The sequence below is a fragment of the Corvus hawaiiensis genome, chromosome 12, assembly GCF_020740725.1.
Source record: "Corvus hawaiiensis isolate bCorHaw1 chromosome 12, bCorHaw1.pri.cur, whole genome shotgun sequence".
NCBI classification, from domain to species: domain Eukaryota; kingdom Metazoa; phylum Chordata; class Aves; order Passeriformes; family Corvidae; genus Corvus; species Corvus hawaiiensis.
In genome coordinates, this window is record NC_063224.1 from 5,094,849 (window position 1) to 5,120,381 (window position 25,533).

The window sequence follows — 25,533 nt, forward strand, 5'->3', positions numbered from 1 at the left end:
AAAGAGAGAAGCCAAATGATAAAAAAAGTCTATAATATATGGAGAAAGTGTGGAATTTGTTTGTGTGCTTCTCACCATATCACTTGTGTGACAACAATTTTTCCAAATTTTCCATTTTGGGCCGTACTTGCAGTTGCTGCAATTAACACCCCCTTCCCGCAAAGAGGAGTTGTTTAAATCACATACCAATTCCATTCACAACAGGGGAATCGCTACCGACTTCCAACACACTGGGCAAGTTTTGTTCTCCTTCGTGATCATTTAAATCCACGTTTTGCTGCTGTGAGCCATTCCCAAAATGTCTAGAATCTTTCTCATGGCTGCCATCTCCATTCTGCAGACCATTATGTGGCTTTTTCAGTGGCATGATCTGTAAACCGCTGGGAGTAGTTCGGTAAGTAACAGTTTTAGCAGCCCTGTCATTTGCAGATCCTGGCTTTGCTGCATATCCTCGTTTCTGTTTTTGATGAGATGGATTAATTCTCTTCCTTTTGTGTGTTGATCCTTTAGACTTCCCAGATTCAGAAGGTCTATGTGATATTTTCTCAACAGATGACCCTCGGCTTTCCCGCAATAATTTTGGTGCACTGGCCTGTTTCCCATGCCTGGATCGCTTTTCTCTGGTAACATGTAGTCTATTGAACTCATCAATAAATTCCTCACAATGGAGTAGGTGATGTTCAGGTTCCCAGGTGTCTTCATTGCTCCCGTAGCCTTTCCACCTGATAAGATACTCCCATTTGCCCTTCTTGTTCTTCCTTTTGTCTACAATCCTCTCTACCTAAAAGGAAAAACCAAAACTGTATTAGAAAGAATGCCCATGAACAGACCTGGCAGTACAGGAGCGAAATGCAGAGCCCCAGTAGTATTTTGACAGCAAGGCCACTGCCCCTTCTGAAAACATTAAAAGAGATGTAAACACATCCTCAAATCTGATCTGGACACTTGCAGTAGCTCCAATGTGAAGAAACAAGACAGAGTCTGAGATCATCAATAAAAGCACAATTTCTTTGAAAATCTGGTTGCAAAATGAGACTATTACTGTTATATTCCTTAGCTATGTCTTGTTTCAAAGAGCCAAAGAAAGGTTTTTTTGCTGCTTTGTTAGTTACTGATCATTCTCCTGAATCCACACGTATTATGTCCCTATAAGCTTCCCCAGTCCTCTTTGTATCTTGAAACTACCTTGAACAGAGAACTGATGACGACAAATTGCAGTATTTTACAGCAAAGATCTTGTTTGCAGTAGTGTACATCCACTTTGCTGTTTCCAACTTATAAAAATTTGTATTTTTAGGAACACAGTATTTGAGTAAATACACAAAATTTTTGAATGCACCAATTAAAAAATAAAAAAGCAAACAAAGGGTATAAAGGCAGGGATCTTACATGGAAGGAATGAATTTTATCAGCCTGTTCTGGAGAATGCCAGTGTAAGGAACATTTCTACAGCAAAAGCTAAGGGACTGTATTGGGACTGCACCCTGAATGTGAATTAACAGCATCATGATGCTGTGGAACCTGGATGCTGGTCAAGTCTGAGGTAGAGGGAGAATGCAGAGGAAAATCCAAACACAACTAGTGGACAGCAAGTCGGGGTTAAACTGCACCAAGTGAAATTCACATCAAGTCATTAGGAAAAATGTTGTAATGGCAGTAGGAATTAAGTAGTAGAATAATATTTGGTAATGTGTGGAAGGTAGGGAGGGTTTTTAGAACAAACAGTTTTTGTTACATATGTCTGCCATGAAAAGTCAATGCTGGAAGATCAGTTATGATAAGGAAACCTTCAAAGACTCTCCCAGGTTTTATTTTTTCATTCTTTAATTTTTATATTTTGTTTTTAATATGTGGTTTATGAAGGATAAAGATGCCACTAATGAAAAAAAAGTCATTATCATTAACCCAAAGCAGTATTGTTAATTTAGAAGAATAAATAAGTGGAGAGATCATGTAATAGCTTTCACTGCTCTTCAAAGAAAAATCATCTCATGTGAAGAGCAATAGTGGAATCTTTATGGAGAATTTAACCTTGAAGAAGGGCAATCGCAGCAGTGTAAGTAATTGTTCATTTTAGGTCCCTTGTTAGAGCAAACCAATGGATTAATTCTGTCTGTTCACTGGCTGGAACTGTACATTCATAGAAATATTGGTGGGTTCCCCAAAGGAGTCTAAATGTAATTAGCAACTAAACATTATACTTCTATCTCAGTTCATTTACATGGGAACTGTGCTAAGATGTCTCTGAGTTGTAGTGGACACCTTCCTCCATCTCCAGGGCTCCCACTGCAGCATCCCAAACAGCTCTGGTGCTCTGGTTTATCAAATATTTACACAGAACCACCTCAGAGGCAAAGCAAGGCATCCTCTTTACTCTAAATTTAGCACAGTCCCCTTCAGGATTGCTCAGAGAGGCAAAACAATTAACTGAAGCTCAGCCTGGGCAAGTTTGAGATCATTTGTCTGAAAAGAGGGAAAAGGCTTCACAAAATAAATGAACTGGCTTTTTTTTTTTGTCCTCATGTGGGATGTGTGGCTTTCAGTTGTCAAACTAATAGTATACTTATTATGATCTTGTTGACTTTATAGAGAGCAGCTGTCCAAATTATCCTTGGCTTTAAAATACTTTCATGTTCCTATCACGGACTAGCCAGAAAAACTGTACACTGAACCGTGGAACTCTGTGTGGGCTGCCTGTGGATTTGTTACCTTAATTACTGCAGCTTGCTATACCAAGGAGCAAAACACATATATGTATGTCCTGGGGAAAAAATTAAATTGCTTCTAAACTCGGTAGACCACAGCTATCAGTACTGGAGAGTCTGGGTTACTGCTTTTCTGTCTGTACCAGATAAACAACACATGCATTCCCCTCCCTTTTAATTCAGGACTTTGGACTTGGAACACAAACTCCATGGCAGGTTGGTGCTACTTGGGAGATACTTGTCTTTGTTTTGCGAGATTGCACCAGCTTGGTTCCCCAACTTGCTCACTGGAGGAAGAGCCTCAGAGAAGATGGACAAATACCTCACCTTTTCTTGGATCACATACAAAAACCATCTCTTCACCCTCACCTTTTTTTCACCTTTTTTTAACTACACAGATTTCTTATTTTCACGTTGTTGCTCCATGTGAAGAGGTTTTGTGGAGGGCGTTTTTTAATATGGAAAACACTCAAGTATTTTGGTGATGAGGCAGCCTGCATTTTGATTAAGAGGATAAAAGGAGAAAATATGAGTAGTCTTTGTTCCTGGGAAACAAAATAATGGCAATGGAGAATGTGATTAACCAGTTAAACACATCATGAAGGGAGAATAAAAGTATTTATGAAATTGGGTCAAATTTAATGAATAGTTGCTGAAAAAACATTCAGAAAACAAATATATTTGGGAAAGACTAACCATTTCATTACAGCATTTTCAGAACAAAATTATCAATGTTCAAATTTAACTAACTGAAATAAAGAAGGACTAAATAAACTGAAGACAAAATATTTTGTTTCTGTTTAACCCTCTTTTCAGTTTATTGTTTTGTTGGGCAGAAAATGAAAATAATCTGGTTTAATCCAAAATTAGTTTGTTTTCCTTGATTTTTTTAGTTCAACCATAATACCCACTGGCTTGACTAATGATGCATAAAAAGTCTGAGTAGATATTTTCCTGTCCTCATTACTGCCTCGTTGTTCACTGAATGCATCTGAGGGTAGCATCAAACATACTTGACCTCTCAACATGGTCCCTTTTCTAGTGCAGGGCTTTAAGTTCTTCAGTAATATTTATCCCCTTCAGAGTGCCACTGGGAAGCGCTTTAGTGGAGGCATAAATATCAGGGTTTTAGCCACACCTGCTACTGTCTGTCCCATTTTCCTTCTATCCACAATCCACAGAAACAACAAACATCACTACTTTGTTTTTATAATGATGTGTATTTGTTTTAACAGGTACTATGTAAAATAATATTCTTTCTGTATTTACTTAAGGTTGCACAAATCATATCAGTTCTCTTAATGAGAAATAATTCTGTGACAGCTAGTGATTAATAGAAACAATACTTTAAATCCTCCCCTAGAATAAGCAATACATGGTTCTGAGAATATGCAGAAAATATCTAGGGCTTCAGTGTCTGATTTTCCATTTTCCCCCTCAGTTCCATCTTTAATCAGAACTGAGTAACATGTTCCCAAAAGTGACCTTGGTAGTTACAGTTTCCAAATCCATGATTTCACTTTATTTGGTTTGGAAAATGAAGGAGTTAAATTTAATAAAAGTGCTATGACTACAAACAAACTTTGTAGAGGTATCACAGTTAAAAGATTGCTAGAAATCGGTACCATCACTTCCCTGGATTCTCTCTCTCTCTGCCCCTGCTGGCTAATTCTGGATGAACTGAGGTTCTGATATGTTACCATATAAATACATTTAAAGAGAACAAATAGAGTGAGAACATGGCATCTGTGCAAATGCATTTGCAACACAATTTTAAGCTTCCAAGTAGCCTTAAACCGAGCTCTATACACAGCCGCACAAACTAAGATGAAAATCATAAATAAAAAGCCTTTAAAAATATATCTGCATTCTAAAGTTCATGTGAAATAAAAAATATACATCAGTGAATTACAGCACAAATATCTATAGCTTCATAAATTTAAGTGTTGTGCTTACATATGCAGAATACAACAACCCCCTCACTCTTCCTTCAAAGAAAATTCTGGGTCAAAATCATTTAACTGCACAATGTTTTTGTTTGGTTATCAAAAAAATTACATCTAGGCTAAGTTAAAAAAGGGTAATTCCTATGCAATTATTTCTACAGCTGTAACTATAACGTCAAAGCACAGCATACTCATCTCAGTTCACAGCTCTGAAGGGTAGAGATAAAAATCCTTGTGCTCCCAGAAAACACCTTCTGGGAGATGAACTTCTAGAAAGGTTTGGAAGGTTGCATATCTACTTAGGGATTTCCAAAATAAATACATGTCATCTTCTCTTCTTGCCATGCACATCCATGTAAAAAATTTAAACTGTAATCGGTGGTGTTCAGATGGTCTCTGTTACTGAACTCTTCAGAGCGTCAGAGCGACTGCATGACAGACACCCGAAAAACTGCCTTTCATTGCTATGATTACAGGACTTGTACTGGTTTATGTGGGTTTTTTCATTGGAGGTCTTTGTCCCATGTTGTGCCTCAGGGTGTTGGAAGGGTATTTGAAGAAAGTGCCAAGGAAGGAAAGGCAGTAAGATTTCTGAGAGAGATAAAGGCCATCTGATTCTACATGTGTCTCTTTTAAAAATTCGGTATTGCCCTAACCTCCCCCCTTTTTGTTACCTTTGCTTTGAGAAATACTGTATCTCATTAGCGGTAAATCTCGTCTTCTTGTCTTTGTAACTTATTTTTATTTCTCTTGTATTTGATTTCACAAAATCTGGTAATTGGAGAATTTGTTCCAGATGTACAAAATTATGGCAATATATCTTCTGAAGCAGCCAGTATTCATGTTAGGAAAATAACAGTGGAATAGCTGCTGGGACTCTCTTCAGAATCTGACCCACACATTAGGTCCAGCTATGAAACCCCCTCAGTACTAAATTTGTGTTGTTAGCTGGAAGATCAAAATGAAAGTGAAAGGGCTAGATAGTCTTAAAAATGAAAGGGAAGCCATTCCTCATCTGAATTACTCACAGGCAAAACATCAAATGACATCTTCCCAGGAAAACCAGTGAACAGCCCATTAACATCAAAAGACACTGCTTTTTATTCAGCTTCTTTTTTCTCTTTTTAATTTTCTATTTTCCAAGTTTCTTAGAATTAGAAGAGGTGTTAAACTTTCTAGGGAAATCCTGGAACTTCTACATTTTCACTGGGAAAAGCCTATCAGCCTGGTATTACAACTCCATCAGTTGTATGTGTCCTTCAACACAGACCTAGGAAGACTTAAACGAAACAAATAAATGCTGTAAGATCTCCTGTTGCTCCCTGTCCTGCACCTTTGATCTTCCCCTCCTGAGAGATGAAGCCCCTGCCGAGGCTTCCTGCTATGAGATTCCATGGTTGGGGTTTAGATGGAAAACCATCAGTGGCATTTACAGAAGTGGTGCAGCCATTAGAAGTTACTGCTCAAAGTGGTGTTTTCGCATTCCTAACTTTTCTGGCCCAACATTTTGTCTGCGTAAGTACACTTTGTTAGTTACCTTCCCCAAGCAACATTTGTGTAAGGGGCCTTCTGGCAGAGGGAGTTTCCCTTCATTAGCAGTGGAGATCCAATGAAACCCTGGCTGAGGGCCTGAACCAACCACAGCTTCCATGAACACTCATATCTTCAGTGACCTTATGCCAGTTTTCTCAGAAGTCCCACCTTTCTGTGAAATTTAGTCTCTTAGAAACTGAAATTCTGGTCAGGTCTCTCAGTTGTTCCTTTCTGACTCTCCAAACCTGTCCTGGTGCTGCATCTCCAGTCCCACACTGGGGCCCTGGTTCCCCCTTGGTCCCATCTGTCCCTGCTGCTGACTCTACTAACAGGACCTATTTTCATAACCCTGTCCTCTCTTGTTTTGTTTCCAAAAGCTTTTTCCTGGTCAGAACTTAAGAGTGCTCAAATCTGTTATGCTGTTAAATGCTTAAGTCTGTTAAAGCCATTTCCCTCTCCCGCTATACATTTAAGGATGTAATGTACATCACTTTCTTTTCATAGGATTGAAGTGTACGTGTATCAACTATACCTGTGGTGGAAGTGCCACATTCATTGTGGGTTTTGGAGCAAACAGGAGTAAGACTATACACATTAATCTTGCACCGGAGGGAGGGTGTTTTTGTACAAGCTGATAGTGTCCCCTAGAACAGGAAACTTGACAGATGAGACAGGGATCAGGAAAAGACTTTTGGTCAACCTGTGTAGTCCCTGTCATTGTAGGCAATTACATCATACAAACCCTTTCATATTGGACATGTTCATGATACAGAACGTATTTCTGTCCAGGGTTGTTGCTCATAGGTTGCACAGCAAACAGCTGTTCCTTCCTAAATGCATTAATTTCGTTAAAAATGTTTTAGGCTTTCATTTGGAAAGTGAGAGTTTTCAAAGTTGCAAGAAAAGTGCATGAAAAAGTCCTTTATAGCAGCAGGTTACGGTAATCTTGAGAATATTCTTTATATGGAGGAAGAGCAGGAATTTTTCCTTTGCCATCCAAGAGTGCATCCATGTCATAAAAAACTGTTATGCAATGTGGGAGAGACTTCTTTAGATCTCTTCCTCCATAAATGGTTTAAATCCCTTTGACTTACAGACATTAATCATCACCTACAACATACTTGGAAATCCAAAGAACATGAGGGTTTCTGTTTATTTTAAAGCACAGTGACACATTTTATTTATCAAATCCCTGTTTTCTTTTGTACAATAAATCAGTTCATTATTGTATTTCAGTGTTAATAGTTGAAAAGAAAGCAAGAAGCAGGACATTCAAAATTCTTGGTGTCCTTTATGCTAAAAAGTGGTCGGTTCTGAACACAGCCACAATAATGAGTTGCTGGCACAACTCATTTCTGCAAAATTCAATGGGATTTTACAGTTTTCTACCATCCGAGAGTGTGTGTGTGGGAAATGTGTGTGTTTATAAGCAAAGAAAGGTTCAGCACAACCTAGTATGGTTCTGATTCTGCCTATACTTCCTTTACAATACTACAAGTCAGCACAGTTATTCCTTATTAACTTACATGCAAGTAAAATCTAAGTAGGAGTCCCTGGGATTTAAACCATGAACTTTTTGGCTTTTAGTTTAAAAGCAGTTTATAGGAATAGGAGAACAACTTGAAGAGATTTCTAAGCAAAGCAGTGTTTATATGAACAAGTCACAGTTCTCTCAATAGAACTGTCTGGAATTTGTTAAAAATACTCATGTTTCCAAACAGATTTTGAAATGTATAAGTAATAGTTAAAAAATAAAAACATGACTATCACTAAAGGTGCTCTTCAACATTAAAGCAACTCCAGAAATGCAGGAAGCAATAATTAATTTGCATAAAAACTTAACTTGAAATCATTAGAAAAAAAATTAATGCTGGTTTTTTATATTCATTGGCAGATTTTTCTCCTCTACCTTGTTCAGTTACGGCTTTTTTTGGTGCTTTTTTGTACAGTTTACCCAGTATTTTTCTTCACTATATGGGCTTCGTTCAGATTCAGCTCAAGGCCAGGACTTCAGTTCAACACTTCTACATCCATCCCAAAGCTTAGTCAGAAGTGAAGATTTCACATTAAAAAAATACAAAGGTTTAGCTATAATACAGCATAAACAAATATTTGAACTATTTGCTGTACTACCACTCAGTGAGTCATTGCTTTACAAATGCTACTGGTACGACTGTCATAAAACAAACCACATGTTCTTGTGGGATAGGTAGAAAAATATTTTCTTAGACCTTTTACAGCAAAGTGGTAAACTTGAGCACAGGGATGTGAAAGCCTTGGTTTTGGGGAGCCCTTCATCACTAGATGTGTCCATAGGTGCTGAGGATTTGGGATTTCAGATGTTCAGAGAGGCTTTACCAGCTGAGGAGGGAAGCTTGCTGGCTCTGCAAAGGTGATATGGCAAGGAGGAGATGAGGGACAAGAGGGGGCTACAAGGGGACACTGGTCAGTCCAAGTGGCCATTGTATTAAAGGGCTTGAAGTGGATTTTACAGCAATGTCTAAGGCAGGATAAGGCAACAGTTTTGCAGAGATTTTGAAGGATTGAAATGACAGCTTGGTACAAATGAAGGCTCTGGGTTGGAAAACAAGACAAATGGACGAATAGATGTAGTTACTCCAAGATCTGGGATATGAAACAGCCGTTTTTGTGTAAAGAATCTCCCGTGGCAGTATGCGTTTTGTAGCTCTAGCACACAGGGAGATATAACTATTTTTTAAATGATTGTCATGGCTTAGAAATTATATTCTCCAATTTAGTACTCACACTAAAACCACCCTCTGCTCCCCCTCCCCCTCCAATTGGAGGCACAAGAGGCAAAGACCATGGGTTGAGATACGAACAATTTACTGGAAACAGCAATGAGATGAGAAAAATTAATAGTAACAGCAACAAGAGGTATAAGAAAATAAATAATTCATACAGAAAAACTCCCTGTAAATAAACAATACTAGACAGCTCCCTCTGCCACATTTTCTTGACTGGAAGAAGTCCCTTCCTCCTGGAAGAGAGTCCCCTTCCCTGCCCCTAGCAATGATGATGTGAGGTGGCATAGAACAACATCAGGGTCCTGGCCATGCCTCTCCTGGCTACTGCAAAAAATTCATCCTGTCCTGGCCACAACCAGGACAACAATAATACATATCTGACAAAGAAGCAAATCAAAAATAATCCCCAGATGACGGGCCTGAATGTGAAGGAGTACAGTAATCTCTCCCCATCACTAACACAGAAGGGAGAAGAAAATGCAGAACCTTGTCCACGTTATATGAGTGACTGGACAGGGATAAGGTGATATGAGAAGGCTAAATCATATATCCCCTTCATACTTTCTATCCAGACTAGAAAAGAGGGCAATTGGTTTGGAACATCCATATAGCAAAAGTAGTAAGTCAAATTTGTGAATAATGCCATGCAGGGATAGATTTTAAAGGGAAGGGGCTAAAAATAGATGACTTTGTACAATACAGAAGGTGGAGGGGTGATCCTTTGAGTGAAAAGCTGAAGTAGCAGTTTGTAAAGTGTACAATAATAAGAGAAGAAAACTCATGAAACACAAAAGCTTTCTTTCAGAATTCAGTAGAATCCTTCATTTTCTTGGTTACACAAATGAAGTTAATGTGGTGGCAGAATACAGGAAGGTGCCAAAAAGAAAGGTAGAGCAGAAAAGGGAATAAAGAAACATGCTTTAGGCAACTATAATGGCATGACAGGAGCAAAGAATATTACAACTAAGTATCCAGGATACCAGAGCAACATCACAGAAAAATGGCACAGAAAATTTCAAAAATTATCTGTGAAGGAGTAATTGTCAAAAAGGAAGAAGAATACATCATTATACCCTCAGAAATAGCATTCAGATGAGCAGGGTCAGTAGGCCAATTTTTGGCCTCAATTATTGCATTGGTTTTCACTGCAGATTTAATTTGTGTTTGAGATTTGAATTCTGCCCAGTGCAAAACCAACTTCCTACTGGTGCTTGGAAGGAACAAACTATCTTATGGACAGCAGTAAAGGCAGTTATGAAAGCTGTCAATGTTCATCAGACAGCTGCATCTTAAATTATCTTAGAGTGCAGCTAATGAGAAACCTGCATTTAAAACATGGGGACAGTGCTTTAAACACAGAGATGCAGGGTGTGAAAGCATATCCATTGATTTAACATAAGTGTGCTTTGGAGCAATTAGCTGGGCTCTGAGGCGGCCGTTTGCTGCCAGGGTGGGTGAAAGGCACTGACACATCTGTGCTTGTCCCAGGGTCTGCAGTGAGTCAGGCTGACCACACCACACTGTGTGGCATGCTCTGGCCACATGCTGCCCTGAAACTCCTCTGGCATTGCAGAGTCCCTGGGAGCTGCCATCACTGATGGTGCTGCCGAGGAGACAACCACAGGTTACCCTCCTGCTGTCCTCAGACCCCACATCTCTTGAAAGCTGCCTTTGGTAACAGATGAGCACCCTTCCTTGATCTCAGCAAGTCCTGTGTCAGCCCTGATAATTCACTCAAGCCAAGGACTTGTTAACTGATGAGTGCTGAGTTCTTTAAAATGATCATGATTCCTGGTGATAAGGTTTCAGCCAAGTGTTGGCAGCACTTCCAGCCATAGGGGTTGCTATAAACTGGAATCCATTACTCCTTTCAGGAAGGTCCTCAGGAACAACACTGGGGTTTCTCTGGTGGAGAGGTACAGACCTTGCCATCCTGCTCCAAACATGTGCCAGATGACTCCAAGTGTTCCTGTGGAGGCATGTGCACATCTCCATGCTGCAGCTACCTTCTGTCTCTGTTCAGAGATGGTGCAGACCCATCAAGCGTCAGGGTGAGACTGGAACTCCGATGAAGCTGAGGAACCATTTAGAAATGTCTGTGCTCGAAGCAGTATTGAATATGTAAGTAGTGAATATATTACTGAGGAAATTTTCCACGTATTTGTTAGTCAGATTCCTAACTTGGCGGTTGTGTGAATACCTCAGCTGCTCCTGGATGCATTTGCAGCAATGATGTGGCAAAGGGCTTTGTTCCATGTCCCTCCATAGAATAGGGCAATTACAGAATTATATTTTTATAAATGTAGGTTTTTCTGAGATTTATTCCCTACATTTGTCTCACTGGGACTGGGCTAGTGTATGTTCTTTCCGTGGCACTATGCCAGTCACAAACTGGAGCTGGGGAAGGCTGCAGCTGTCTGCTTGTTATTAATTGAGGGTTAGTGCAGAGACCAATGCACATTGGTGCTCCAACACCCAAACTGTTTTCCAGATACTTCATGAATGGAAGCTTAAATTCCCACTTTAGTACAGCAAACATTTAATACTAAGATCCCACTTGCAAATGGTTTATGAGCTTACAAAAGGGAGTTTTAACTTCTAGGACTCTTACGAATTGCACAGCTAATTAATCTGATTCTAATGAGTCAATAATAATCTTCTGCTGTCCTCACTGTCATGCCCAGCACAAACCATGTAAGTGGTCAAATACTGGGACAGATGTCCAGAGAGGCTGTGGAATATCCACCCTTAGAGATACTCAGAACCTGACTGAGCATGACCCTGAGTAACCTAATTAAGTTGGTGCTGCCTTAAGCAAGAAGTTGGATCAGATGATCTCCAAAAGTCCCTTCCAACCTAAATTCCTATGGTTCTATAATACATTTTGCCTAAAATATTTGCTAATAATTTAATAATTCTTCATTTATTCTTTTCCACTTGGAAAAGCATCTCCATTTGGAAAACTGAGTTCTGTGCAATCTGTGGAAGTGTGTATGTGTGAATTGACTCAATTAATCTGGGTTTAGATTCACCAGGCAGCTGGAAGGGAGCTTCACACAAGCAGCTCTGAACTTCCAACTTTCTTTCACCTGGTACCATCAGAGTTGTTGGCCTTCAGTCATACAGCAAGAGCCATCTACTCTTTGAGATGTACAAAGGAAAGATGGGTTGGAAAACAAAGGTCAGCTGCTCACAAGGTTAAAAAGATTTTCTTAGTCATTAAGTGGATGTTTTTTAATACTGAGATACATTGTGAAGTCATTCCTCAGTGCCTTTTCAGTGTTTGAATGAACATTCAGTATTCATGGTATAAGCAGAACAAGGAATGTGCTAAGCTGGGGTGTGAACATACAACATGCTCCATGGCAACAGCTGTATATTTGCTTTTCATCCAATATGATGGAATTAAAGACAGGGATAAGAGGGATAAGTTGCCAAACCTTTACCACAAAGGTAAGAGGAAATATGCAAATTGAAATATTTTTGTGTTTCCTGTACCTGTCCTGGAGGTTTGTGCTGAGGTAGTAACAGAGTGTTGTGCAGGATAGGACGCTTAGATGGGGCTTCAAGGTCAGAGTTTGTGTTTCTACTCCTTGTCACCATCTCAACTGTTCTCTTTGTTTTTATGTGCCTCATCCAAAAAGAACACCCACTCTATGAAGTGATTTCAGACCTGGTGTTGAAAATGGGAAAGGTGCACTGAAATAATTTGTATGTAGAGCAATGTACAAAATGAAAATTTTAGTGAAGCAGATCTGTTTTGAAGCCTAGTGAGAAATAAAAAATGGGAAAAAATACCAAGATTAACTTGTGCTGTATATGTGCATTTTGTACTGGTGCCCTTTGCATCTCACATTTGGGAGCAGATTATGCAGTATAATGGCCTGACAAAACCAAAAGGTTCCTGGCATATTTGGGAGGGGTAAGAAATTCACAAGATAAATACACGGGAAAAGGACTACATGTGGATTATACGGCTCTGGAATAACATATGGAATTTCTGATCACACTTCAACCATTGTTTCTCTCCAAAGAAAGTTGTGTACAAAGGCATACATAGAAAGACTATCACAGAAATAAACAATAACACCCACAATGGAGAGGTGCTATACTCTTAGTACTTCAGCAGAAATATTGATAAATACTGGGAAAAGTTTTATTATGCTTATCAGCTGTAGTCCAATGAGGGAACATAAACCTCCTCCTTTTGGAATATTTTTAGGGCTAATAACTAATATAAGGTATTTAGAATAACTAAACTTTCCTTCTAGATAATAAGAAAGTATTTTATGTTTTGAAGATTTCAAGATGATGTGCACATGTTTAAATTTTTTATTTTAATTCCAAGGAAACAAGAAACTTTTGTGGTCATGCAAGAAGGATTCATACAAACCAAGTTTGTCTTTAGATAATCAGAGGATTTCCCTAGAGAGTGTGTATTTTCCCAATTACCACTCTGAAATGTTATTTTCATAGTTACAAAGCACCATGTAAACCTATCCTACTACAGGGATACTAATGATCATTGCTAGTATTTAGCAGCATTAGAGATGGAGCTTAGAGCAGTGAGCATTTTAATACATAGTGTGCCATAACGTTTGACTTGTTCTTGAAATTAAATGGTCAGAATATGTTAATCACAAAATCTAGTACAGAGTGTCTGTCAGAAAAGTGCTAATGATTGCCTAGTGCCCCAAAGTCAGAGATGTTAGTTTTGCTGTGCAGAAATTCAGTGTTATTCTGGAAAAGACCTTGCCCTTGGCTGCTGAATGTCACATGGACTGTGCAGTACAGGGCAAAGGCAGCACAGGCAGCACCATATGCTCCAGGATCTTTACAGTTCTTGCCTTGCTGATTCCATTAATGCAACAATCATAAATAGTTAGTGCAGGTTTTAAAAGGCAAGTTTGCACCTGTGAATTACTTCTAGAGGTAACCAGAGATATTTTACGACACGAGTAAGGATAAATACTCGTTAGATGACTCTGGGGAAAAATGGATGGAATAGTCTCCAGTTTCTCTCTAAATGGCTGGAAAGAGTCTTCCAAAGGTGGCAGTAAGGGAGGAAAAAGTGTCTGAATCACCTGTACATCTCCTATATTTTGTTGGAAACGTTCCTTACTCAAGTGAGCACTCTGGGATGTTTAATAAATTCCTCTGATGGCTATAGAATATCAAATAATTTTTATTCAAGATAATCAGAATGTCTGAAATCTTTCTACGTTCAGTTTTTTGGTGATGTACTAGCTCATTTTTTATACTCTTCATAATACCATACATATCAAAATGGACAGTCCTGTCCAAGTTAATCAATAAGCCACTTCAATTTTTTGTAAGGGTCAGAAGTACAATTTATCTTCAACAAAAAAAATCTATTTGGCCTCAAATTTTTTTAATGGCATTTAAAAAAATATGATTAAAAAATGAGATATTTAAGGAGTAAAGATATTTTTCAAGCTCTCTTTACCCCAGAATCTGCATTTTATGATTTTGGTTCTTTCCCTTTTCTAGTGCCCATCCAGTCACAGACTCATAAGTCAGCGACATTAAATCTAATTATGTAAGTAATTGTGGGCATTGTTCAATGAAGGGCATCCATTCATAATCTAACTATGCTGTGTGTACAGTGAAAAAAAAAGTATAATTCTAAAAAATTAGAGTCTGAAATCACTTGTTATTTGAAACAGCATGAAGTGCTGGAAGTTTCTGCTCCATTAGAGCGATCTGCACTTTATTCACACACTAGAACTCATTCTCCAACAGCTGGTCACCATGCCTTTCTTAAAACTATAGATTTTTAACCACTGTTTAACATAAAAGCTAATAATATCCTGTTCATTAAATGATCTAAAAATAATGGTGAGACAGACTCTGCATATTTGAGCTTGAGATTTCTAGCATTTTAGGTGTAAATGTATAGTATAATCTAAAATGAAAACCACAAAACTATTAAAATAATAGTGACCTTCTGGAGTAGATGACAAATGATACCACAAAATTTTTTTCAATGTCACCAAAGTTTTCCTTTTTTGACAGATGTTTATTCTGTGGCTATAAACCTTTGGGGATGTAGTGTCTTGATAACACTAAAAACCCAAGTAAACATAGATTAAAACTCAAATACAGATCTAGAATAAGTTTTGCATACCTGGGCACCAAAGAAGTCCCAGAGCCACTCTGTTAAGAGGAACCCATGGTCCTTTTCAGTATGAGGGCCCAGATTTGCTTATTTGTGTGCCATGACATTATTTACAGGCTCACAGTCACAGATTTGAAGGCCAAAAGGGACAATTGTACCCACTGAACTCATCTTGGGTTGCACAGGAACATTCTTCATCCATGTTCTGCATGAGGTCCCAAATTCTGGTTTACTTAAACCATGATATTACAACATCATCATGTCTTAATTTGAAGTGATTCACAGAAAGTACACCATTGCTGGTAGTGAATCAAAGTCCCATAAATAAATGCTATCACCTTAATGTTAAAAGGTGTGTCTCAACTCTAATTTTGAAGGGCAAACTTCCAGCCACTGGCACTTTTTATATCTCTTAGTTAATTTAATTTTCCAAACATTAAATCCTGCAAAGTGGTTTGCAACTTACTGACCAGATGGTCTACGTGTTTCTTTACATTTTGTAAAATTTGGGAGCGAATGTGATGGCTCTGTCTAAAATTTTGTAGCTGCTTTAGAGTCATATTCTAAAACTTCATCCTAAAGGTTAGGGTTCATCACTTGTGTTTAAAGTTCAAATTCATGTTATTTTGTGTAATATTGGGGGAGAGCACTTTTATGAAGTGTGGGACTATAATAACTGCATTCACCAGATCAATATAAGTAACTTCTTTTCTTTGTTTTATTGCTTAGAAAAACAATGCACCTCCTCTTAAAACAGCACAATTTTGACTAACAAAAATGGACAAATTAAATGCAAGGAAAACATGCTGAGTTCTGTGCTCCAGTTTTACTTCTGCTATGCAAAAAAGTTTATTACTTATTGTCTTAAATCTGTACCCATGTGCTCAGTCACATGGCCAAAGAGATGTTTTCACTGTGCTATATGGGATCACTGGAAACAACTATATAATTGCCCACATCTGTCTACAAACTGCTTTACATCTGCATAGATCTGCACTCTGTTGGAAACAGGACAACAACAGCCTTGCTCATTTGCAAAAAGTTCAAGTGCTAAATATGTATTCCAATTTATTTAGTTATAATACTACCTAAGTGAGAAAGCTTAAAAAGAAGTCATCTATGAAAGATGCAGATCTATAAAAATTAAAATGTTTACCTTAAAAAAATTTTTTTCAGTGTTTGGGTTTTTAAAACCCTATGCCATGAATTCAAAAATACCAATTAAACAAATTGAAACACAACACTCTAAGAGTGTTCTGAAAGCAGACAGACGAAACATTAATAGAGTGTAAGGAGTTAAATAATTTGAGTTAGTGTCTCATATATGTGTTTTACCATAGTAAAGTACACTCACATTTTTTATCCGAAGAATAAGTGTCTTTTGGATATATGTGCCCAAAAATAAGAAAGGGGTTGGTTTTGCTGACCTGACAGACCATTCACTAGGCACAAGTGATTCACCATCAGCTGCATTTGGGAAATGAAGATGTAACAGCGTTTTCTTCTCAATCTCAAACTGACTAAATAGTTTGCTGAGCCTGTTGGGGTATGTAAAAGAACTGCTGTCACTTTAGAGCAGACAGTGAACCAAAAATTACATGATTTTCTCAAATGAAATTCATGACTAGTGAATCAATTTCCACAGAAATAACCCAGTTCTGCATCATCAGGGAACTCCACGGGGTAAATTCAGTGAGTGTTTGCATTAGTGGCACATGAACTCCCTGGTCCAGGGCAGCCAAGTGTGAGGGAGGACTGAGGGAGATACATAAGTGACACTTCCCTGTCCTTGCAGCACTTTTGTAGCCTACATGACGTTCAAAAATACTAAACTGAGTTTAGTTTTGAGGCCAAGTTCTCTGTGGAGTCAGCTGTGGACAGCCTGTCTTATTCTCCAGGCTTTCCTGTGCATGGAAGCAGTAGAGAGAGGCAGTGAGATTCCAGAGAGCTGGACATGGGCAGGGCTGCTAGGTGACTTCCCAAAGACAAGGCCAGCAATATCCAGGGAAATGCCACTGGCAGCACAAAGGGAAGGGATGGGAAGAGCAGGGGGCAGGGATGAATAAAGAAGAAGTTCCTTGTAGAGCTTTCAGAATAGAACATGTGGTTTGGGATTAGGAATGCTCTTGAAATGGCTGTGTGTATTGCCCAAATTGTACATCCCTGCTGGTGAAGCGACTGCCGTATCCATATACCACATGGGAGAGTTACTGCTTCTTTGAGCTACACTCACACAAAAATGAGCAGCACACATCTACCAAAAGGAAGGATGCAGCAATCCTGTTCTGTTCTAGGATGCCATCCTTTTCCTGGAAGAGAGACACAACCTTTTGCACCAGGAGCATTCTGGAAAATTGAGAATATTTTCACTTAAGGGCCAAACCCACAGGTATCTTTTGGTTTTAGATACCTGAAAAACTTTTCACTGGCATGTTGGACATTTCCCTAATCATCTGAATCAAAAGCTGTAGATTTAGTGTTAGTAGAAGTCACAACCTTACACCACTGGCAGATTCTGATAAGTTATTCAAACAGTGCTATACTCGTAGCTTTGCACAACCAAAGCTCTCCAGCACTGTAACAACCAAGGTCAACTTGGTTGGTTGAAGTCCTGTTTTTAAAGTTACTTTTATAAAAATACTTAGCCCTAGGGCTTTTAATTTTCTTAGTATATCTACCATATTTCTCAGCATTTGGTATTAAAGCACACTGAAATAATTTTATAAAAGCAATTTTTTAGTTTGACTGTTCCAGAGTAGACTGTCCAAGGATAGGTAACTTACAATACACATCCATTAATAAAATTGTAACATAGCCAGAAAACAGCTGTGATAGTACTTTTTAAAAAAATTGTACCAGTTCATCACCCTGCTTTGCCAAAAGTGAGATAAATGCTGCTGCAATGAATTTTTCCCTTTGAAGGTCAGTGTCCATACTGTAGATGGAATGAATCTTTGCCATTCATGCTTTACAAGAACAGTATTAACATTCATGAACGTTTCAGCTTCAATCATGCGATGAGTTTGGTTAACAAAATTCCAACTCCGTGTCTTCTGTGGGTACCTCTTTCACAAAGCAAATAATTTTGTTTCTACATGAGTGTGGACCTCCTGGACTTCAGTGTCTGTGACCACGGTGAGCCGTGCCAGTGGAAGCCCTTTGCAGTACAATGTCTGATCAACTCGATGCTGAGAACAGCTGCTGAAGCGGGTGAGCTACTTACACTGGGGTTGCTGATGTTGCTGAAATTGGTGCAGCATAGAACTGGTGCAGTTTTTCAGAGCTCTGCAGTGTACAAGGCTCAAAGGTCAGACTGAGAACGCTGGTTTGCAGGACTGAGAACTCCAAAGAAACTTTCAGTCCCGTATAGGATTTATTAAGCTCATTAAAATAACACCCAGTCCTAAATGAGCCACAGCTTTACTTACTCTCTGTTGTGGCTCTTGAAACTCAGAGTGTGATTCCCTCACACAATAGCAGTGAGAAGCCACAGATCGAAAGCAGCTGCCACCATGTTTGCAGAGGGGAACGTGCTCTGAACAGTTGGCAGTTTCTGTCCCAGAAGTGCTGCAGCTACCGGCTTACCCCGTACAGAGATGTCTCTGTTTGAGTCACAGGTTCAAGTAACCTTCTCAGAAATGGAGCTACAGACTAGTCACTTCAAAAGAAAAAAAAGAGCCTCAAAACTGACTGTAAACCAGCCTTGGTTCATCCTCTGTCTCCCTCAGTTAGGCTGTATCTGTCTCTGCAAAGCCGTATTGCACTACCATATAATCAGAGGAGGAATGAAAAGGTAGGTCTTGCTATCAGTTCTGTGAGATCTAAGGCTTATCACACAGCTCCTCTGCTAACCTTGAGGCTTACTTCTCAAGTACTTTCCAAATCTTGAATAAGTGATGTATCAACTACTAAATACCTGTAGGCAATCCCCAGATATCCCCTCAATGCCTGTGAAAGTGTACGTATTTAAATGCACATCCAAAACATACCTTGGTGATTTCTCACTACTAAACAACATCCCTGGTGTCTAACCCAGAACTTGGAAAGACCAATTGCCATTACACTGCAACTTTTAAGATGCTTATTATCGTGGAATGGCTGCCTTTTGGTGGTAGCAGGAGCAACAGCAGCTGCACATGAAGTAAGAAAGATGTTTAGGAAAAGTTCTGTTAAATCTGTTCTGAGCTCCACAAATTCCTAGAATTAATAAGGGAATCCGGACATCTTACAGAAGTGTTACATTAAAGCAGAATTTATTTCAGTTAAGTAAAGGAATTCTGCCTTGTGGCTTGGGGATTAAAAAAACCATTAAAAAATATTGTCCTTGGTTTATCAACTGTCCTTTGGACACGTATCTTCAAATGGACTGTAGAAAATCAAGGGTTGTGTAACCTAAGATATACCAGCAATGCAAACTGCATAGCCAAAATAAAAACTATATGTAAACTACATATCTTATTGATCAGTAACAAGACCTTCTTTTCCCTGTAAACTAAATAGGCTACAAGATCAGCAGTTAATAGCAGGGGAGGAAATTGCATCATTCATGGTACAAATAGAAGGTTCAGTTCATGTTAAAAGGAGACTTGCCTTTCTCCTAAACAGAGCAGGTTGTCAGTGGTGTTTGACATGAGTGGATGAAGCACAAAAACTAACAGCAGCACAGTTGCAGAACAATTCAAATCACAGCCCACAGCAGCTTGTCAGTAAGTGGTCACCCTGTGCCACTGCAATATCTGATACCGCTTCTGAGAGGCACTCACTAGAAATACTGAAAGTGATGTCATGTCAGAAAGCCAAAGCACAGGAGGGTCAAACAATGCAGGAAAAAGATCTGTCATCCTTTGTGGTGCCCAGGACAAAGCTGGGGAGATGCTATTCAGCTGGGAGAAAGAACAGTCTTCCATCAATTCTGGCAATTTCTTAATGCTTCCTGAGGCAGCAAGAGGCAGCTCATACGAGGTTATGGACTACAACTGCTAGTCCACATGTTGAGCCATGCTGCTCTTCAATGAAAGCACATTCTCAGTTTAACAAAAGACTGATGAGAATAATAATGCAAAGCTTGTGATGTGTACAAAAAAAAAAGGGTGTCTTCCTTGGAGCTTGTAATTTTTATTATCTTGATCCATTTGATAAATGCCATACAACAGACTGTTCACATAGACCTTAGTCAGCAGGAAGAGATGACAAGGCCACCTTGGCACTCCTGCTTTAACCCATCACCTGATGCAAGTGCATGGGAAGGGCACTGGAAGTCATTTGCTGCTGGTGAAAAGGCAGTGGATGAGTCTCCTTCCAATGGCCTCCAAATGCTGAGTGAGGACATGGGAGGAGCAGAGCTCCCTGATGCTCCTTCGTTCCTTTAGGCCACACAGGCAGCCTGCTTGGTCTGTGACCAAATGGATATAACACTGTCAAGTTCTTCATCATCTCTACCATCTCCTTTTCTGACTGCTGTAGTACATTGGTTCTGACTTGTCAGCACAGTAGAAAAGGATGAACCAGTGCTAATATTTACTGAACACAATAGTGGAAGTTTTTTTCTCAACTTTTCAAATTTTCAGGTTGTGAAAAGCTTGAGTTTATGTGCCTGGACTCTATTACAGACTCTTACTGCCAGTTACTGTAGACAAATCATACAGTTCTACTTGCCCCTCCTCAGCCAGTATTTATCATTCCTTTAAGCACTTCCAGGTTATTTCCACTGGAATCATGTGAAATCATTTTGGTACATAAATGGAGTTTTCCCTCTAATTCCTAGTACTTAATTTGGGACCCAAAGCTTCCCTCCTCCTCCCTGTATAGATTTTGATATGTGAGTCATATTCCTATTTAATTTCAAATAGGAATTTGAAATATTTCATTTGAAATTTCATAGCTTTACTGCTGTGTTGCACCATTGCTGAACCTAGAAGTTTGCTACCTCCTCTGCATATGTAGAGATAAATTCAGTCACTTCACATCAATGAAGGCCTTCCCATGCTGTGCCATCCTAAATTCATGCATTCCCATTTGCACTGCAGTCTGCTACTCCTCCCTTACATTAATCACCAAAACACTTTGTGATCAACATCTTTGCAGTTTCTCTCAGAACCCATTTACAAGCCCTGTAAGCATTACCGTGGCTTTTCCTTCCATGTGAGCCCTACTTCTCAACATTTTTCCAGCACCTTTCCTGTCAGATTTCCTGTGCTAAAACACCTGAAACCTATCACAAAAGATTTCTGGAAGACAAATTCATTAGGTGTATTAATGTCATTTCATATTTTGCAAAACTGTCCCTTCCCCAAAAACCAAAAAAATATGAGAGCAAATTTCAACTGCATAACATTTAAAGGCAAGTTCATTAGCAGAGTAAAACAAATTTTACAAAGTAGTCTTTTAAAAAACTGTGCAATGTCACACTTTAAGATCTCTCGTACTACTAAGAATAATAAGATACATGAGCAATGCTCTCTCCTTTGTTGCAGTAACTGCCAAGTGATGTCACAAAAAAGTTCATTGTGTATGTGTGAAAGAATTTGACAGGTCAGGCTGGTCAGTTAGAAATTAGACTGTTTATATATCAGTATATTAGTAATCACCATTTCTGGAAAAAAACCCCAAACAACAAAATAACCACTTGATGGGTTTGTTAAAAGTTAGTGGCTTTTTGATGTATATTCAGGTAAGGCAGATACTGTACAGACAATTCTGTACAGTATTAAGGAAGCCTATGAATACTATCCAAAATCATAAATGTGGGAAAGCTGTGGATAAACCCTTTTAGATGCTGAAATGCTTTTCTCGTAGGAGAAACCTGGTTTTGTTCATCAGAAACATATTATTCCATTAATGTAACTTTCCAGTAACATTGACTCAATCATTTGCCTCATGCCATGCATTTACTGGAATGTTTTCTAGTTTATCTTTAACCCTTTATCCCCAGTTATTAAGTAGAGCTACAACAAGGAGATAAAACTTCATTTGTATTACATATGTTTGATTCAGTGTTCAGTTCACCTCCTCTCTTCTACTCTTTTGTTTGCTTCTACCACACACTGCAACTTGTTAGAAGTCTGGAATAGGCTGTCCTGGGCAGTGGTGGAATCACCATCCTTGGAAGTCTTCAAAAGGCATGTGGATATGGTACCTGGGGACGTGGTTAACAGTGAACACGGTGGTGCTGGGTTAATGGTTGTACTCAATGGTCTTAGAAGACTTTTCCAACCTTAATGATTCTATGATTCTAAATCTAGACTGTGAGGGCTCTAAACCAGAAACTGAACTCACTATTCTGATTTGTCCTTTGCTTTGCAAAGATATTAATTGACAAGGGTTAGGAATTAGAATACTAGGATACAGCTTGTAAGGCAAGTGTGTTTGTGATCTCTGCAGACTGTATCAACACCTTAGTCAATAACCATGTTTGTTTAATGACTGTAGTAAGTACAAAACTAAGAACTGCCATACGAGGTCAGACTAAAGGTCCACTTAGCTCAACGTGTTGTATATTCAAATAGAAATTAGTACTGGATGCTTAGGAAACAGCATCTATAGAGTAAGTGCTGCCCTTGCTCTGCCCTCACAGCTACTCATGATTAGCAGTTTAAAGATTGGTTTGTGCTGAAAAGCATAAAGGGATCAATCCGCCAAGAACCTGTTTTACCATTCTTTGAAACCATTTACAATTCTGATTTCCGCAACATCCCATGGCAAAGACTTCCAAGATTTAAATACTGTGAAGTACTTCCCTTGTCTCCACCACTTGCCTAATTATTTCCTTTGCTGCATATCTTTTCTTGTGCAATGAGAAATAGCATTCATCTCTGACTTAACTAAACATCCCCATCTGTCTTTTCCATACCATTCAATCACTTCTTTACCCAGCCAGAAAGTTGTCATAAGGTGTCATTTCCCTGACAGCCACTCCATCCCCTGCAACACCCTGATGGCCCTTCTCTGCATTACTTCTAGTTCTGCGTCTCCTGGCAGCGGGTGCAGTACTGCAGAGGTGGAAGCACCATGTTCCCCAGGGACACAAGGACGATAAGCTTCTCTTTCATTCTCAATTGCTTTTTTAATCACATGCAAACTTCTGTTCGTCAGAAGTCTGGTCCCATGGACTAGACACCCATTAGGAGCTGAAACACATTTTCTGGTTTGGTTTCTTCAGAAGAGAGTGTGGTCACTGCTCTCCAAGACAATGCCGTGATGCAAACAGAGGTGTGGCAACTGGGGCTCACGGGGAGATTCACTTCAAAAGCATGCACCTGATCCAAATTAAAATATTAACATGGATACACCCAGAAAACTTCCACAGTGATTCCAAGATTTCTCCAGAATAGTAACAGCTTCTTCAGGGCTCATTTTTATGCATGTATAGTGAGGATTATTTTTCCTTTGATCATAAGCTTGCATTTGTAAACACTGAATTTCAGTTGCTGTCATTCCGCTCTTCACTGTCAACCTTTGTCTTGACAATTATAATAATAATAATCTAGAAATTATCAAGAGTAAATGTGATTATTTTCAAGTAGTTGATGACTCTGTTGTACAACACAGGTCCCAATACCAGTGTTTGAAACCTCTGTTCATAGACACCTCTCTGTAAACGAGGTAGTCTAAGAGATGACCAATCCTTCCGGACCATAGCTTGGTTTTGTTATGTTATCAGCTGCTCTTGTGGGGTCTTACAAAAAGGTTTTTTGAAAAACCATTTACACCAGCCAGAGTCATTCTTCTGTACATATTGACTAAGAGATCTGTGAGATGTCCTATAAAAATGTTAACTGTTGTCCAAACCAAGACATGTTCACATGTATCTGCTAATTCTATTTATTTTGACAGGTGCTACTAATCTGCATGCAATGGAACTCAGTGCTGCATAGTCCCTCATATTCCTTCTTAATCCATTGGGTATGAGGCACACAGAAGTAATTAATATAAGATGATTTCACGAAACACCAACAAAATCTAAATAAATGCAGTGAAGAGCCTGAAGGAAGAAAATATCCTCATCATTTCTGGTTTGCTGCTCTGAAGGAATGGGGTGCAAATTTTGGGGGTATTCTGTGAGACATCTAGGAAAGCCCAAGTAGGGGAACTGCTATTTTCAGACAGAAGTGTCTTTCTGACAGACGTTTTAAATGCTGGTTTTGTTCTAGTGTTTTGTTGTAGTCTTCTGCTCATACTGCTACCCTTTACCATTTTGTAAGAGTCAATCTAATTCCTCTTTTTGGTGAGGCATGAGAAGAATCATTCTTCTCTACACAGGTCAATCATATCAATTTCTTTTGAAAGCCTTTAGAGACCTAATAGATTTGCAGCAATGTTTTATATCAGGACTCATAATGAGATAGTATTGAAATAGTACTGTGATCTACATTTGCTCTGTATAATAGAAGAAAACCGACTGAAGTGTATTTCCTTTTAGTATTGCAATACTACCAATGTAAAGTTTTAATAATAAACGAAGAGTGGGATATTGTAATTCAACAGGCAGAAAGGATGAATTTCCTTTTGTCAAAACCAAAATATTTGTATTTGCATGAATGTATGTTGGGGTTTTAGTTTAGTCTTAGTTTTTTTTCCTGTTAAAGGAATTTTCTCCCATATGCATGTTGCTAGGGGACAAATAGCTGTACTTAAGAGGACAAAAAGGGGAGTGGGGCGGGCCTGGCTACTCCTTTGTCTACACCTGGGTGTGGGGTCAGTTCACTCTGAGCGTCCGGAGAGAGAAGCTGCAGAGAAAGGAGCTGCTGCTTCTTTCTTTTTGGCCGTTCTTTCTTCCTGCTGGAAACAACGCCGGGACCCCAAAAGCCGCTTTCCCTGCCCTGCTGGAGACCGGGCTGTGGCCGCCCTGCCCCGCTGCTGCTTCGAGCTTTTGCTACACTGTAGCCCTGCTCGCCCTGCCTGCCTGGGCCTCCGTGGGGTTCTCCCATCTGGATACATCTCGTCTGCCACCCGGGATTTGCGTCCGTCCCTGCCGTTCCAGCCTGCCGTTTCAGCCTGCTGTTCCTGAGAGCCCGGGATCAGCTGCCCAGGGGTTTGTGAAGCCTTTGTCCCATCCCTTCCCGGGATCCCAGGGCACCAGAGCCGCGGGTTTCCCGAGCTCGCTCCGGAGCGCCCCCTGCAGCCGCGGGGGAACCATCGCACCTGCCCTGCTCACCGGGAGCCGCCAGCGCCCCTGCCGGCTGCGAGCGGAACTGCACCCGAGGGGAAAGGGCCTGACAGCCGAGAAGGCTGGCACTGGGTTTGTGATTGCTGTTACTGCCAGAGTTGTTGTTGTTTTGTTTGACTGGTTATATACATATATATATATAGTAAAGAACTGTTATTCCTATTTCCCACATCTTCGCCTAAAGGCTCTTGATTTCAAAATATAATAACTTGGAGGGAAAAGGGGTTATATCTGCCACTTCAAGGGGGGCCTCTGCCTTCCTTAGCAGACACCTGTC

The 25,533-nt window shown here is 39.5% G+C and overlaps 1 protein-coding gene across 1 annotated transcript in view; it reads right to left on the minus strand.

Moving 5' to 3' along the window:
• CDYL2 (chromodomain Y like 2) overlaps window positions 1-25,533 on the minus strand; it is a 67,000-nt gene that overhangs the window by 28,507 nt on the left and 12,960 nt on the right. Inside the window, exon 2 of the mRNA XM_048316567.1 lies at window positions 187-781. Within this exon, the coding sequence (XP_048172524.1) occupies window positions 187-781 (595 nt within the window). The remainder of the gene's footprint in view (window positions 1-186; window positions 782-25,533) is intronic.